At 41.1% G+C, this 14,045-nt stretch overlaps 1 protein-coding gene across 5 annotated transcripts in view; it reads right to left on the minus strand.

Annotated features, from left to right (window-relative positions):
• LOC128458566 (protein TANC2) overlaps positions 1-14,045 on the minus strand; it is a 40,717-nt gene that overhangs the window by 10,154 nt on the left and 16,518 nt on the right. For 2 of the 5 annotated variants that reach the window (XM_053443452.1, XM_053443450.1), the window contains 17 exons: positions 11,057-11,196; positions 10,289-10,457; positions 9,879-10,199; positions 8,146-8,271; positions 7,798-8,064; positions 7,154-7,293; positions 6,136-6,367; positions 5,871-6,043; positions 5,063-5,143; positions 4,780-4,980; positions 4,469-4,603; positions 3,727-4,032; positions 2,360-2,482; positions 1,679-1,816; positions 1,442-1,540; positions 627-818; positions 154-247 (listed from right to left, as the gene is read on the minus strand). In XM_053443452.1, the coding sequence (XP_053299427.1) occupies positions 154-247; positions 627-818; positions 1,442-1,540; positions 1,679-1,816; positions 2,360-2,482; positions 3,727-4,032; positions 4,469-4,603; positions 4,780-4,980; positions 5,063-5,143; positions 5,871-6,043; positions 6,136-6,367; positions 7,154-7,293; positions 7,798-8,064; positions 8,146-8,271; positions 9,879-10,199; positions 10,289-10,457; positions 11,057-11,196 (2,937 nt within the window). Of the gene's footprint in view, positions 1-153; positions 248-626; positions 819-1,441; positions 1,541-1,678; positions 1,817-2,359; positions 2,483-3,726; positions 4,033-4,468; positions 4,604-4,779; positions 4,981-5,062; positions 5,144-5,870; positions 6,044-6,135; positions 6,368-7,153; positions 7,294-7,797; positions 8,272-9,138; positions 9,407-9,878; positions 10,200-10,288; positions 10,458-11,056; positions 11,197-14,045 lie in introns of those variants that run through there. The other 3 variants (XM_053443451.1, XM_053443449.1, XM_053443453.1) reach the window with 2 other exon arrangements.

Here is a 14,045-nt window from a genome sequence, read left to right on the forward strand (position 1 = left end):
AACAGACAGTTCTGCCATGCAATGACAGTGCATATGTCTGCAATAGGAGAAAGACAAGAGAAAGCACTAGTCCCTCTATAATAAAACAAAAACACAAATGTAGGGTGCAGTTTTAAAGCATATTTTGTGCAGTTGCATTAGGTTTTGTAGTACCTGTTTCTCCCCATAGAGTGTCAGATGTGTTAATCTCAGGTCTCTCCTCTTCTTCCTCATCTTCCTCTGGAAGATCTAGTAGATACGACACCATCTACACACACACACACACCACACACGCAGACAAACACAGATAAATAATTAATAGGTTTATATGGATTCTTGTTGTAGAATTGTCGAGTGTCCGTCTCTCTGTTTAAGTTTGATTAATATGTTCATATTTTACAAATACATCTATTTATTTACATGCATATTTGAGTCACACACATCAATACTATCTTTCTGAGGACAAGTTTTAGTGACTTTTAGGCCTTCTGGAGTGAGGACATTTAGGGAGGTCCTCAGTTAATCACACAAAGGGCTGTTTAAGGGCGTGTTTGTGTGCGTGCATGGGTTTGACTTCTGTGTGGCACAGTTACTGACACACGTTCCTAGGGCTGTATAAGGGTGTGTGTTTGTAAATGTGTGCTGACCTCTGTGTGGCCCATGCTGGCTGCTGCAATCAGAGCTTGCTGCACTGCATGGGTCTTGCTTGCTCCCCGCTGGCCACAGCAGGAAGTGCAGCTCCAGTCCGCACGCTTCAACAGGAAGTCCAGCACCTTGAGGTGGCCTCGCTGAGCAGCGTGCACCAACACACACTGACCGGAGCTATCCACATGACCCACCTGAATACACAGAAAGACAAAGGCTTGAGTAGAATATTCTTTTTTGCTAAGGAAGGTTTCCAACTGAGAGAAATGAGCCGGCATGAAGACAGACAGGGATGAAGTAGAGCTTTTCGGAGCATCAAATGTGACTTGAGCCAGCTCTTGAGAATCAAAGTTGAAAAGTTGAGGACGGTCAGACGTGACTAGCAAGAATTTTGACTGAAGCATAGATCCATTTGTAGAACTTTCAATTTGCTAACATTATCTTTCATAGAAGTCTGATGGAATATCATTTTTTTAATAGAAAAATAATGCAATCCTGGAGTTTATTGGTGTAGTCTATATGCTTGCCAAATGCCATGTCCCCACATCCGATGTGTGATTTGTGGTGTCATTCTTAATATCACCACTGGGTGAAATAAAAGTACATTTGCACATTGTAGGTTTAATACAATGTTTTTCAACAAGTTAAAACTCTCTCTTGTGTCTTTTATATGATCAAATACATGAAATAAGAAGTCAATGGCTGAATATTTCCACCTCAACACACCTGTAAACAAATGCAAGTCTGACACATATGTACTCAAACAGCCAGACTTTGATGTTAAAATAAATGTAGTAGGCCCAATGGTAGAGTATACCTTAGCCCTCTGCTGACTCAGCATGATGACAATGTCCATATGTCCAGCAGCAGCAGCAAATCCCAGTGCAGTCAAACCATCATGTGACTGAGAATCCACCTAGAAATACATCACAGAGGCTATAAGTTTGCACTACAATATAAAAAAGTTATATCATGTTTCTTGAGGGTTAGGGTTATCTTTCTATATAGTCTCAAACAACCATAAAACAAAATCAGAAAAACTATTTTTGTATACCTGAGCTCCATGATCGAGCAGCAGTGCCACGGCATCCGTGTGGCCCAGATGGGAGTGCACACACAAAAGAGGGGCGTTGTTAAGGACGCCACTATGGTAATCCACATCAGCTCCACCCATGATCAGCAACCGGCTCACCTGGAAATGTAGACAGGGCAGTGACAACCTGCTTTTGTGTATCTGTATGTGTTTGTGTGTTACCTTTGGTTTGAGGACCTACATACGTTAACACAGTCACATTATGGGAATTTGTCGTCTTTATGGGGATAAACAAGTCCCCATAACATAAATAATGACATTTTAAGGTGAAGAATATTTGAATTATAGGTTAAGGTTTGCTTTAGGTTAAAGTAAGGGTATGGGTTAGGCAAGTAGTAACTTTGGTTAAGGTTAGAGTAAGTATGTAGGACTGAATGTGAGGTTTGATTGTTTTTACAGCATTCCTTTGGTCCTGATTTTTAGGAGAATCTGAAAAGTGACTTCTGCCTCTACTTTTATATACTGGCGATTTTTTTAAAGCAACCAAATATGCCTCATTGGTTGATAACATATTGCTTTGTGGTGTGAAGTACTCAAAAAATAAATTTTTAATTGCTTTAACAGTCCTACAGTCAAAGGAAATCATGAAACGATTGTCTGTGTGTGTGTGTGTGTTTGTGTGTGTGTGTGTGTGTGTCTTACCTTGATGTTAGGGGTGTAGAGGTTGCGAAGAGATGACAGAGTAGGGCTCAGGTTGTCTGTGCTGTAGGACAGCCACAGCCCCTGTAGAACTGAGGAGGAAATCCCAAGCTTTTTACTCAGACCCTGGAGACAGAATAGATTGTTGTCACCGTCAATTTGGTGATTCTGGTATCAATAGGAAATTAAATACTTACACAATAAATGCACAGTAACAATGTTTAACATTTAAATGAGGTTGTCCACAGTGTGCTCACTTCTAATTGAGCCGCTGTTGTAAACAAACAGAAATTATGTTTCCAGAGTTTGCTTCCTGTATGCGAGCATGAGGTTTACCAAATGTGTGACAAAACATTTATTTATCATGAAACAACGAGATCGACTTTTATGGTATTTTTAACCATGCCTTGCTCACATCCGTGTTTGCTTGTTTGCTAGTTAGTGACCTCTTCATAGTCTTTGTTGGCATTTTATTCAAGCTGTAGATCATATTGCGCCATATACATTTTTTCTTCAATATGTATAGGTCTCTGGCTTTACATTTTAAGTGTGTTGTATTAAGATTGTGTTGCCTCTACACTATCCAGAAACATGTTCCTCTTCAGAATAAGGCTATTTGATAATTATCTTTGCCAAGGAGGTTCTGTTATCATCTGCATTTTTCTGTGTTCGTTAGCAGGATAACACACAATTATGACGGGTTACCACAAAACTTGGTGTAAGGATGCAGTGTGGGTCAGGAAAGACACCATTAAACATTATTGCAGATCCATTTCGAGATAGGGAAAACTTCAACATCTCATGTTTTCCACACGGCACAGACAGGGAATTTTTGTAAAAACAACACAAACAAACATGGACAACAGTGAGCGCGACACCGAACAGGGTACTTCTGAACAGGATTGGAAGTTTGATAAGTTAAGACAAATCTTCTACTTAAAAAAACAGCTTTTTCTGTTGCAAATGCATTTATGAAAAGTCTGAGACGATCAGAAAAACACAGAAACACTCTAAACTGGTCCCCACAACAGACTCAAAACACCACCAACCTTTTTTTACCACCAACACAAGAATGATGATCAACAGTGTAGAGAGTCTACAAATGAAATCCACAGCACAGTGGTACCTCATACTCAGATGTAAGAGGATTTTGACTAACACACAACAAAACAGCTGTTGTTAGAACTTAACATTTGCAAAGACGTGGACCAGATTAACACTGTCAAGAAGAGGAAGAAGTAACAAGCAATGGCTACTATTATCTGAATATAAAAATAATCACTACAGGGACATTCGATTTTTTGTCTCACTGTACAGCCCTGCTGAAGAAGTGTCTTTTCGTAATTCAACGTGCGTTTGTGTGCACTAACCTTGTAGATATGAGCCTTCAGGATGTGATGTCCCAGCTCAAGAGTTTGCTGTCGATTCAACTTCCCTTCTTGTCTGCAGAGCCAGAAGGCCAAAAGAGTGTGACCACTCCTGGGGTCACAGAGGAACCTGTCGTCCTGCCCCTCCTCCCTCCAAACCAGCCACTCTCTAAAGGAGGCGTGGTTCAGCATCCAGCTTCCGTCGCTCCGCCTCAGGAGAAACGACGAGAGCTGCTCGAGACGCTGGGAAAACTCGTCCCACTGCAGCGTTCCTCCAGTCAGAGCGGCAGAGTTCACTACCTCAAACAGCTGAAGGAGAACAGGGGAGGAACAGTCATATTTCCAGTTTATTGTTTCATTATCAGTATGTTAAATATATAACAACAATACAAAACACAGTAGATATCACAGTTTCCGGCTTAGGACACACAAAATATAATGCTGGATGAAAGTATGTGGGAAGTGAACTCTACAACCAGATGAACACACACCAGGTTCACCAGCTGCCTATGGTAGATACAGACCATTTGCAGACCATCTAGCACAAACACACACACACACACACACACACACACACACACACACACACACACACACACACACACACACACACACACACACACACACACACACACACACACACACACACACACACACACACACACACACACACACACACACACACACACACACACCGAACACGCGCACAGGCACACACACGCTCACACACATTGATGGTGTTTACCTGCTGGTCGGTCAGTGGGTGCAGTGATGCCACAGTGATGTTAAGCAACGGCAGAACTCTCTGAAAAGACGATTGGGTGGGAAACCGCATGTTGAGCTGCAGCAGGTAGACCTCTGCTAGACTGACAGGAACCACCTACCAACACACAGTGTTCAGAAATAATTTTTCATAATTTTTCATCACTGAAATAATTCAGTCACTATAATCCTGTATCACTACGAGACTATCTGAAGTATCAAATGAGTAGTAAATCATCTTTATCGTCATCTTCCTTGACTTTGATCCGGTTTCCCCCTCCCTCCCAGCCTCACTTTGAAGCTGGAGCTCTTCAGGACCAGGTATCCACCCTCTATCAGGTCCAGTGTCAGTTTCAAGTAGAGGTATGAGCCTTTGCTCAGGCTCTTAAGGTGGCTGATCAGTTTGGTGAGTGCCGCGTTATCAAAACGGCTATTACTCAGCGACACGTTGCTCTGGATCTCGCTGCTGCTATGGATACGCTGCATCAGGTAACCCTAACAGAAAAACAACGAAATGAGGACCAGATAGATGGGTAGAAAGACAGACAGACACGCAGACAGTTTTTGTGCATTTTACCTGCAGGTCTTGATCTATAGCATTGCTCTCCTCCATCTTGTCCAGGGAGATGCGATGAAAAGGTAGAGAACAAGTGATGTCCTGAAGGAATAAAGAGACAAACAGATTTTGTCAGCAAAGTCACTCCCTAATGGTATTGGTATATTGGTGCATCAGACAGATGTTATTTCAAGCTTAAATGTGCTTTATGAAAGGTTTTACTATTGCTACATTACTAAGGTTATCATTAATAGCTGAAAAAGGTTTAATGTAAAAGTACCCTTGCACCTTTGTTCTGTGGTTAATTTAGTGTAACGTGTAGTTCAGCATCTAGATCCAGCCTCATACTGTGGTAAAATAATAACTGTTCTGAACATATGAGCTTTTCGGTCTGCTACATTTTGCTACCATACGTTGTGAGCAAGTAAAGCTAACATTTGGAACTCTATTAGAGTAAACAAATAGTTGAATCAATTTCTTACACTTTTGCTAGTTCATTTATGTTTAGTTTTTTGCTCGTGTTATGCTTTAGTTTGGGAAGAGGTTAAAGAAACACCCTGCAAACTCATAAGAAACCATGTATCACTCTTTCCACAGCCATTTATACACCACTTCATTCCATGGAGATATACAAAGCTTGACAAGGGTCTTGATTTTGATTGTTGTTTGTTTGACCTACTTTAAGAAAGGTTGTTTGTCTTTTTTAGAAGGTTTCAGAAGGGACTTTGGTGATTATGAAGGCTGCTGGGATAAACATTCTATTGTGAAAATAATACAGCTGAATAAAAAAGGTGTGTGTGTGTGTGTGTGTGTGTGTTTCTGTGAATACCTGTTGACTGGTCCTGACAGTGGTGATGATCTTCAACCAAGGAGGAAATTTTGGGACGTTTTGGGACAGGAAGGAAGTCAGTGTGTTGCCGTAGTCTGGCCGGTGGAATTCTGCCTCATTTAGCCCATCAATCAATACAATAAGCCCTGCCCCTTCCACATGCAACTTCCTCTCTGAAAAAAACAATGTGGACCACGACAAATTAAATACAGTCCCTCGTTTAACAGGACAGAAGTTTGCAGTATACAGTAGAATCTGTGTGCACCTCTGTGGAGAGCTTCGAGTGGTTCCAGTATTCCTCTCTGGAGGGCAGAGCTTGGATCCTGAATGCAGGAGCGTAGACTGAGCGTGCTCTGTAGCTGCGGCGACCGGTGCAGTAGCTCCTGATAGGCCAGCAGTTGAGGTGCATGACTTAGCATTGCCGCCATGTTGTGGACAAACTCCGGAACCAGACAAGTGTAACTGTTGTCAGCCTGACAGAAATGATATGAGACTACCTGCAAACACAGAGCAGAGGGAATGCTGGAATGATGGAAGGGTTTTTGGATGACCAGTTTGTTTACTGATCTTTCCTGGCCACTGAAGTTTCAGTTCGAGAAAAACTGCCACGTAGCCTCCTCCTCTCAGAAATACCTATAAATGATCGGAATGTCTTAAATTTATTCATCTAGGCCGGCAGCAGGGCTCCGTCTAATTGGCCAAATATATTGACTGTGTGGCACAAGGAACACCGTATATCGCATTTTTTGGCGTCTATTGTGATAAGTGTATTATGCACGTTGCTATCGTGATGACAATAATGTAGCCCTACCCCAGTCCCTCCAACTATCTAGAAACGAAGCCAATGTATTCCAAGTATCATTTGGAGACTTCTGTGTCACAGGTTGAACCCTGCATCTATGGATATCTTCAAAATACTCCTCAAACACCATATGTTCCCCAAGGCCTTTGGCCTCGTTTAATTGATTCCCAAGGGGCGTTTTGCAGCTATCATGTTCCAAAAGACAAGAATATGCTTTGAGAGGTCACTTGACTTTTACCTTTGACCTGCACGATCTAATGTCATTGTGTCAAAGCAAATGATTTGCCAGATGTAATGAAATTCCCTTTGGCCTTTTCTATTATATCTGATCACAATAACATTAAGACAACACCCAAGTATTGTGATAACACATTAAGGGTATTGTGCAGCTAAGTTGAGGGACTGAATACTCTTATTATTATTCCATGACAGCTTTCTGGGTTATAAAGTTAACCAACAGTGAGTAAAGTGGAAATATGACCTGTCCTGCAAGTTTCCTCAGGGCTTCCTCCTGTCTCCTCTTCAACTCTGGAGTTCCTGGACAGCTTCCTCCTCCTCCTTCATCTCCTCTTCCTCCTCCTCTTCCCAGGGAATCGTTGGAGAGAGAAACAGGTGCAACATCTGGATGGAGGGTGCATGGAAAAATGTTCTTCATTTTAAATGTCAGTGAAGATGTAAACACAACCTACTTTCTCTCTGGCAGATGTTTTCTGGAAGGTTGGGTTCTGCATGATGACTCAGCTGGTTCTTACAAGCTGAATAGGATTCTCCTCATGACTGGAATAACTCACTGGGGCACTGCTGGAGAGCATCTCATTTGGACTCCAGCCCAAATTCCACAAAATCCCCCTCAAGTTCATGAGATGTTGCTTTTATTGACGGAAAAGCAGTGATATAAAATATATCAATTTATAATGCATGATTCAACTATGTCAAAGTAAAACCAATTATAACTGTAAAAAAAGGTTAACTGTTGATAAGTGATTGCAAAAGAGAAGGAGAATTGCATAGGTAAAATTTAAGGAGAATTGCTTTGGCCTCATTCAGCAATAAAATTGGTTATGTACAGGCTTTTATTTGATTTTGAATCATTGTCTCGCTAATATTATGGATGTCTCTGCTTACGCTTTGGAGTGCTCTGGCTCCGAGCAGCAGTAGGCCACATTCGGTTTCCATGACAACTGAGCGCCACCAGTCGGGCAATGATTGCTGTTTTGCCGAAGCCCATGTTGCCGAAGATCACCACGCCCCGACTGGTTGACGGGTCATCGCTGCAGAGATAGGCATGTACTTCCTGAAAGAGCCACTCCCTGCCAGTGAACAGCCAATCAGATGAGAGACCGGGAACCTCAAAGTGCAGGGGCTTCAGGCTGAGAGAGGGAGTAAAACGAACTGCAGGGGAAGAGAGTATTGTTATACTGCTTGTTAAAATGAGTGTTGTGTTTGTGTTTGAGAGCATGTGCTTGTGTTTACCTCTGTGGTCCTGTTGACTACGACTCCCAGAATTCTGTCTGGGCATTCTGAGGGATGTCCTTGAAGGGATTTGTCTCTGCTGCTCATCCAGATACGCCAGATCCTCAAGGTGGGCAGAACTAGTGGCTGCATATAGAAATTGATGAAAAATAAAGTAAAGAAAAGGTTAAAGGATTTAAAAATAATTGTTTCCCAGGAATATATCTTTTACTGATTTCTCATCATATAGGACATGTGATTTTAACCATAGAATTGTTAGATATAATGATGTTGATTATACTTGTGTAAGATTTAATTCCTTAGGATACACTGTTTCTGAGGTGAGAAAACACACTGCCAATCGTCTGATCTCTCTGATGGTGCTATAGGAAAACTGAATCAAGATGATCATGAGACATTATTACAGATCATTTCACTCTATAAATATACATAGTTTTTCCAGTAATATTAAAGCAGGAGAGATCTTCTAGGAAATCCTGGGATCTCGTTTCTCACCACTGAATTTTGGTAAGAATTATCAAATCAGAGTTCTTATAAGTCTGTTCCCTGTGCTGCAAATGCTGAGTAGAAGCTAAATTATTAGCCGGACAGTTTCCTGAGTGGGAGCGATGACTTCCTGTTTTTGCTGCTACTCACTGGGCAACCTCGTGGTGACATAGTTCCTGCATGTACATCTTGTGAAGTAAGGGGAGTTTATCTTATCTTAGTGCTGTAAGGGAAATCTACAGAGCCACTGCATGAACAAAAAAAAACACACAATAAGAATACAACCACAAACATAACCCAGTATTTAAAACAACACTGACATTAATAAGTACTTTAGATCTGTGGTCAAGTTCAAATTATTAAAGACGATACATTATGATGTCCCTTTTCTTCCAGGTTACTGCAGTCTAACTATCACTCCCACTATTACAAAGGAGATTTGAAAGCGAACAAAGCGACGATGAATTGAGCTTTCTCGACTTCACACAAAACAAGATGGAAACATACCGAGAGCTTGATCCAGTCAATCCATTTACTGATCTCTAACACCACAAAACATGTCAGTGTTGGCTGTGCCTCATGTCCTGTGTGTATGTGCTGTATGTGTGTGTTTTGAGAAGCGTCACATCCTTCCTTTCCAAAAGTGCCCATGATTTTCAGTTTTTATGAGGCACAGAGGAAAGGGAAGGAAAAAAGGGAGGAAGTGATGCGATAGCTGCTTTGTATCTACACATGTCAAACAGCAGACTTGGAGAGATGGTTTGTATACAGATTAAACACCTGCTACTAAGTGAGCTTTAGGAGCTGAAAGTAAGGAATTACTGATTGCCAAAAGAAATTAAGACTTTTAGCTATTTAGAGCTGCATAATTTAAATTAACACACGTTCTATGACTTATTGTCTGATGACTCTGATTAACCTATACTTGTAGTAACTTTGCCATTAAATTGATGGCAGAAACTAGCTTTGAAGACAAACTATGTATTATCACTATGTATGTTATTTATATGGTTATAAAGTTCTTATGGTGTTATCGTAAACTGCAGTGGTGGAAAAAGAATGTAAGCCATCAAGACAGACAGAATAATAATGAGGAAGAAGATTGAATGAAAGTTGAGCACACTTATTGTGTAGCTAATGTGTGAACCATCCTGTTTTAAACCCAGAGCGGAAACATAATTATTATGGAAGATATCATAGCACACATCAAAACATGCCAAAACACATTATCAAATTTAACATTTTACCAGCAACTGAATTGGGGCGGGGCATGAGGTAGACAGGTATGGAGTGGGTGGAGCCTAAAGACCGTGCAGCGACAGAGCCTCGGTCCGGGTGGAGTTTGTTGAGGCTGTAAGTTGAGGCGGCAATGTTGTCGTCCACCCTGTATAGAAGGTGGTCGTTAACGCTTTCCACTGCCACCATACAGGACGAGGAGGTGGAGACCACCACCGGCCGGCCACCTGCTGGCCAGAGGTGGAGGCTGCTCCCATGGTAACCATCTCCCGGGTATTTGGAGCTGCTGTACTGCTCTGCTGCTGACTCTGCAGAATAGCTGGTCAGCGTGGCTGTTAGAAAGAGGGAAGACAGAAAAAAGTGAATAATTTTACTAACTCTCTCTAACTTAAAAAATAAAAAGTAGTACACAGTATCTCACCTATGATGCCGCTGTCTCTGCTTTCCAGTGTTGAGGTGGGGGAGGTGACAGAGGCATTGTTGGAGGAGACATGCTTGTTGTCGCTGTTGCCTTCTCCTCCAGCAGGGGGCTGCAGTGTGGAGCAGGGGGAGGTGCTGCTACTGGCCAGACTGGAGGAAGGAGAGATCCTCTGTTGGAGAGACACCAGAATGTATCCTCAATTTCTCATGTTTATGAAATGAAAATTGATAGCAACAATAAAAAACAAATCAAATATACAAAACATTTATTCAAAAAATAGAGTAAAAGTTTAGAGTTAAGTGTTCAGCTGCTTTCAGACATGCACTAAACCCTAGAGATCCTGCAGACATTATCCAGAGGGGCAGTAGGTGTAAATGCTATTTTCTCCTGACTATCTCTGGCCAGCTCCCAGGAAAGTTTGTAGAATATCCGGAGGAGCTGATGTGAGAACACAGCAAGATATAGCTTTGATGACGTTTTTTTAACAGACTGTCGCAAAATTTCAAAAACTAAAGAAAAACCAATATCTGTGGACTTTTTAACCAAAATTTGGTTGCAGTTATTTCATGTCTTTGATTTCCATAATTCCAAAAAAATGCGATTGACTAAAGTATCTCTGTCACCCCAACAATTCGATTATTATTTACAAATACTAAAATAAACTTTATTGTTCTTTGTGTTATCCAAGAATGTCGCCCATTCAGACTGTATATTTTTAAGAAGTATACAATATGTGAAGGGGAGAAACAAATAACAGAAACAGTTCACCTGTGCATCGTCCTGGGCTAGGTAAGGGGACCCCGGCTCTCCACTGATTATCTTGTCCCCCAGCAGGAAGCCCAACCTGGTCATCAGAGCATCAGCCGCCTCGTCCACTGAGGGAGGAGGTCCCAACTCTTCGTCCTCACCTGGATAGTGAAACAAAAGCCAAAAGATTGTATTAGGATTAAAACATTTTGTATTCATCAATCTAATAATTGCACCTTACAATTTATCCTTTGAGGGTCACGGAGGGGCTGGATCTAATCCCAGCTGCCATTGAGCGAGAAGAGGTGCACACCCTGGACAGCTCACCAGTGTATCATTGGGAACAGCTACAGAGATAAACAACGTTTCACACTCACATTCAAACAACGTCTCCAAATAACCTAACCCCAATCTGCAAGTCTTTAGACTGAGGGAGGAAGCCCAGTGCCCTAAGAAGGCACACAGACACATGGAGAAAAGAAACTCCACACGGAAAAGACCCTGGTCGGACCAGGATTCTTGCTGTGAGGCGAGAGTTCTCCACCATCGTGCTGCTTGTCTGAATCAAAAACTGCTTCATTCTGTTTTATGCTTGCACAAAGAAACAGCCCAGGAGCAGTGGGCGATCCCATGAGGTGATTCTCATATGGTGGCTGCAGGTCATGTGACGGACATTGGCCCAAAAGAGACATTTTGCACACACAGTCAATACAAAAGCAACCGTTGTTGAAAGTCATAAACACTTTTTCCATGGTATTCATGTGCACAAGAAGCGAGAATGTCAAATGCCACATATTTCCTTAATAAAGTTTTAAAAGAAACACTCCTCATACTATGCAAAGCATACACTATTTATTACATATACTATTTTTTACTATATTTTGTTGATAGCAATCTACAAATTTGGTCTCTTAAACTTACAATAATAATGAATGTATCCACCAACCACTCAGTGGAACTTTGATTACAACAATAACAAAAGCCCTTTTTAATCGGATATGAATGCAAGCAGATGAAGAACAACAATTGCATTCACTTGTATTGTTGTCCACTTGATTTTATCTAAATATCCACTCCACAACTCCTGAGGGAAAGATCCGTCTCTGTAGCTGCTGAATGCTCCACTATGTTCATCAGCTGTTCACTAACTGTGTCTGGCTGCTGCTTGGTGCCCAGTAGGTACTATTAGGTGATCACTTTACTTTCTATAAAGCAATATAATTTAGTGTACATTTTAATTTGTTAAAATATGTCATTCATGAATAAATATTTGCAAAACTAAAGACACTTATATCAGCCTCAGTCGAGTAAATATATCAGCATGTTAGTATTGGTTTTTAACTTCCAGGAGACTGACAAAACTAGACATCTGTAACCATAAGAAGTGCTGGTGGCCCACTGACCAGCAAAAGCAAATAAGCAAAAATATCTCTTTAATATGAGGTTTGCCAGTGTATGACTCTCCAGTAAAGTCTCGCTGTCAAGTTACATTAAGGTCAAACACAAACTGAGCCACATAAATTACCAATTGAACAACCTAGGAAGTAATCCGAGTCATCCAGCAGTTACTGCTGTCTCGGTCTACGTTACATTGTTCTGGTGACCTGGAGCCCCTCATCCACACACACCATGAAACTGGATTAGTCCAGTCAGGAAATGGAAAATAAAGCTGTCCTATCAGAGGAGATTATGGAAAAAATAGCAAACACATCACGAGAGAAGTAAAAATGCATTCATATAAAGATCATGAGCTACAACACAAAGCGCACTTGGAAGACTCACCGCGTATGTGTGTGTGTGCACAAGCATGTGCAAGTGTGTAAAACAGTATATTAATATATATATATATATATATATATATATATAATATATATTCACTAGCATGACCTAAATATGCCAAGAGGACTTTGCAACAATAAATTCAGGCCCAACTCTAACCTAACCACAATTCACATCTTACCCCTTACATTAACCAGAAGCTCAGAAATTAAGTTTTGCCTCAGACGGACTGGCCTATGGTCCCCTTGAGGTCCTGACAATATGTAAAATGTCCTAAAGAGGGAACAAAACAGGCCTACACACACACACTCACAGCGACATGCAGACACACACACACACACACACACACACACACACACACACACACACACACACACACACACACACACACACACACACACACACACACACACACACACACACACACACACAAGAATGTAAGCCACAGCCTGAAAGCTCATACTCTGTGTCTTTCTCTGACAGTCTGTAATTATGGCTATAAATTGTGGACTAAATACTAGAGGAGCATCGCAGACTGAAAATAAAACCAAGCAACACAAAGCGAACTGGAAATACACTGTGTGTGTGGATGTGTCTGTATGTGAGCATGTGCTCACGCTCATATATGCATATGTGTGTGGTCAGTCAATGACAGGGTTTGTGAGTTGTTTTTAGAAGAAAAGAAATGGAAAGATCAGATACATAAAACAGACTTTTTCCATTTCTATCATTAACTACTAAAGCTTCTGTCAGTGCCTTGTTCCTGTCTTTTTTCCATCCTTTTTCAATTCATTCCTTCTTTCTGACTTTACAACTTCTTTATTCTCTTGCGCCCAGTCTCATTAAATAAAACTTTTCTTTCAGTGTTCCTCTATCTGAAGAATACTGCTTTTTCTGCAATACAGTACGGCACAGGCTGGATGCTTCACCTGAAATCAAATCTACTACTGATAACATCAGACAAATTACCCAATTAGAAAAGTGCTATGGTAGGTCTATAGTTGAGAACATTACATTCACTATTAAGTTAAATAATGACAGGCCTGGGGTATGTGATAATTTATATTACACTTAAAATGACTGCTGACAGCTCATAAATAATAGTATTGATTCTACACCTCCCAGCTGGGTCTGTGTCAGTTGTGCAATCGCTAAAATCTGGCATAATTCACCAACCGCAGAAGAATTGCAATATTGTGTTCCTGATTGCAATGGCTTATTTAATAATAAT

The sequence above is a fragment of the Pleuronectes platessa genome, chromosome 16, assembly GCF_947347685.1.
Source record: "Pleuronectes platessa chromosome 16, fPlePla1.1, whole genome shotgun sequence".
NCBI lineage: Eukaryota > Metazoa > Chordata > Actinopteri > Pleuronectiformes > Pleuronectidae > Pleuronectes > Pleuronectes platessa.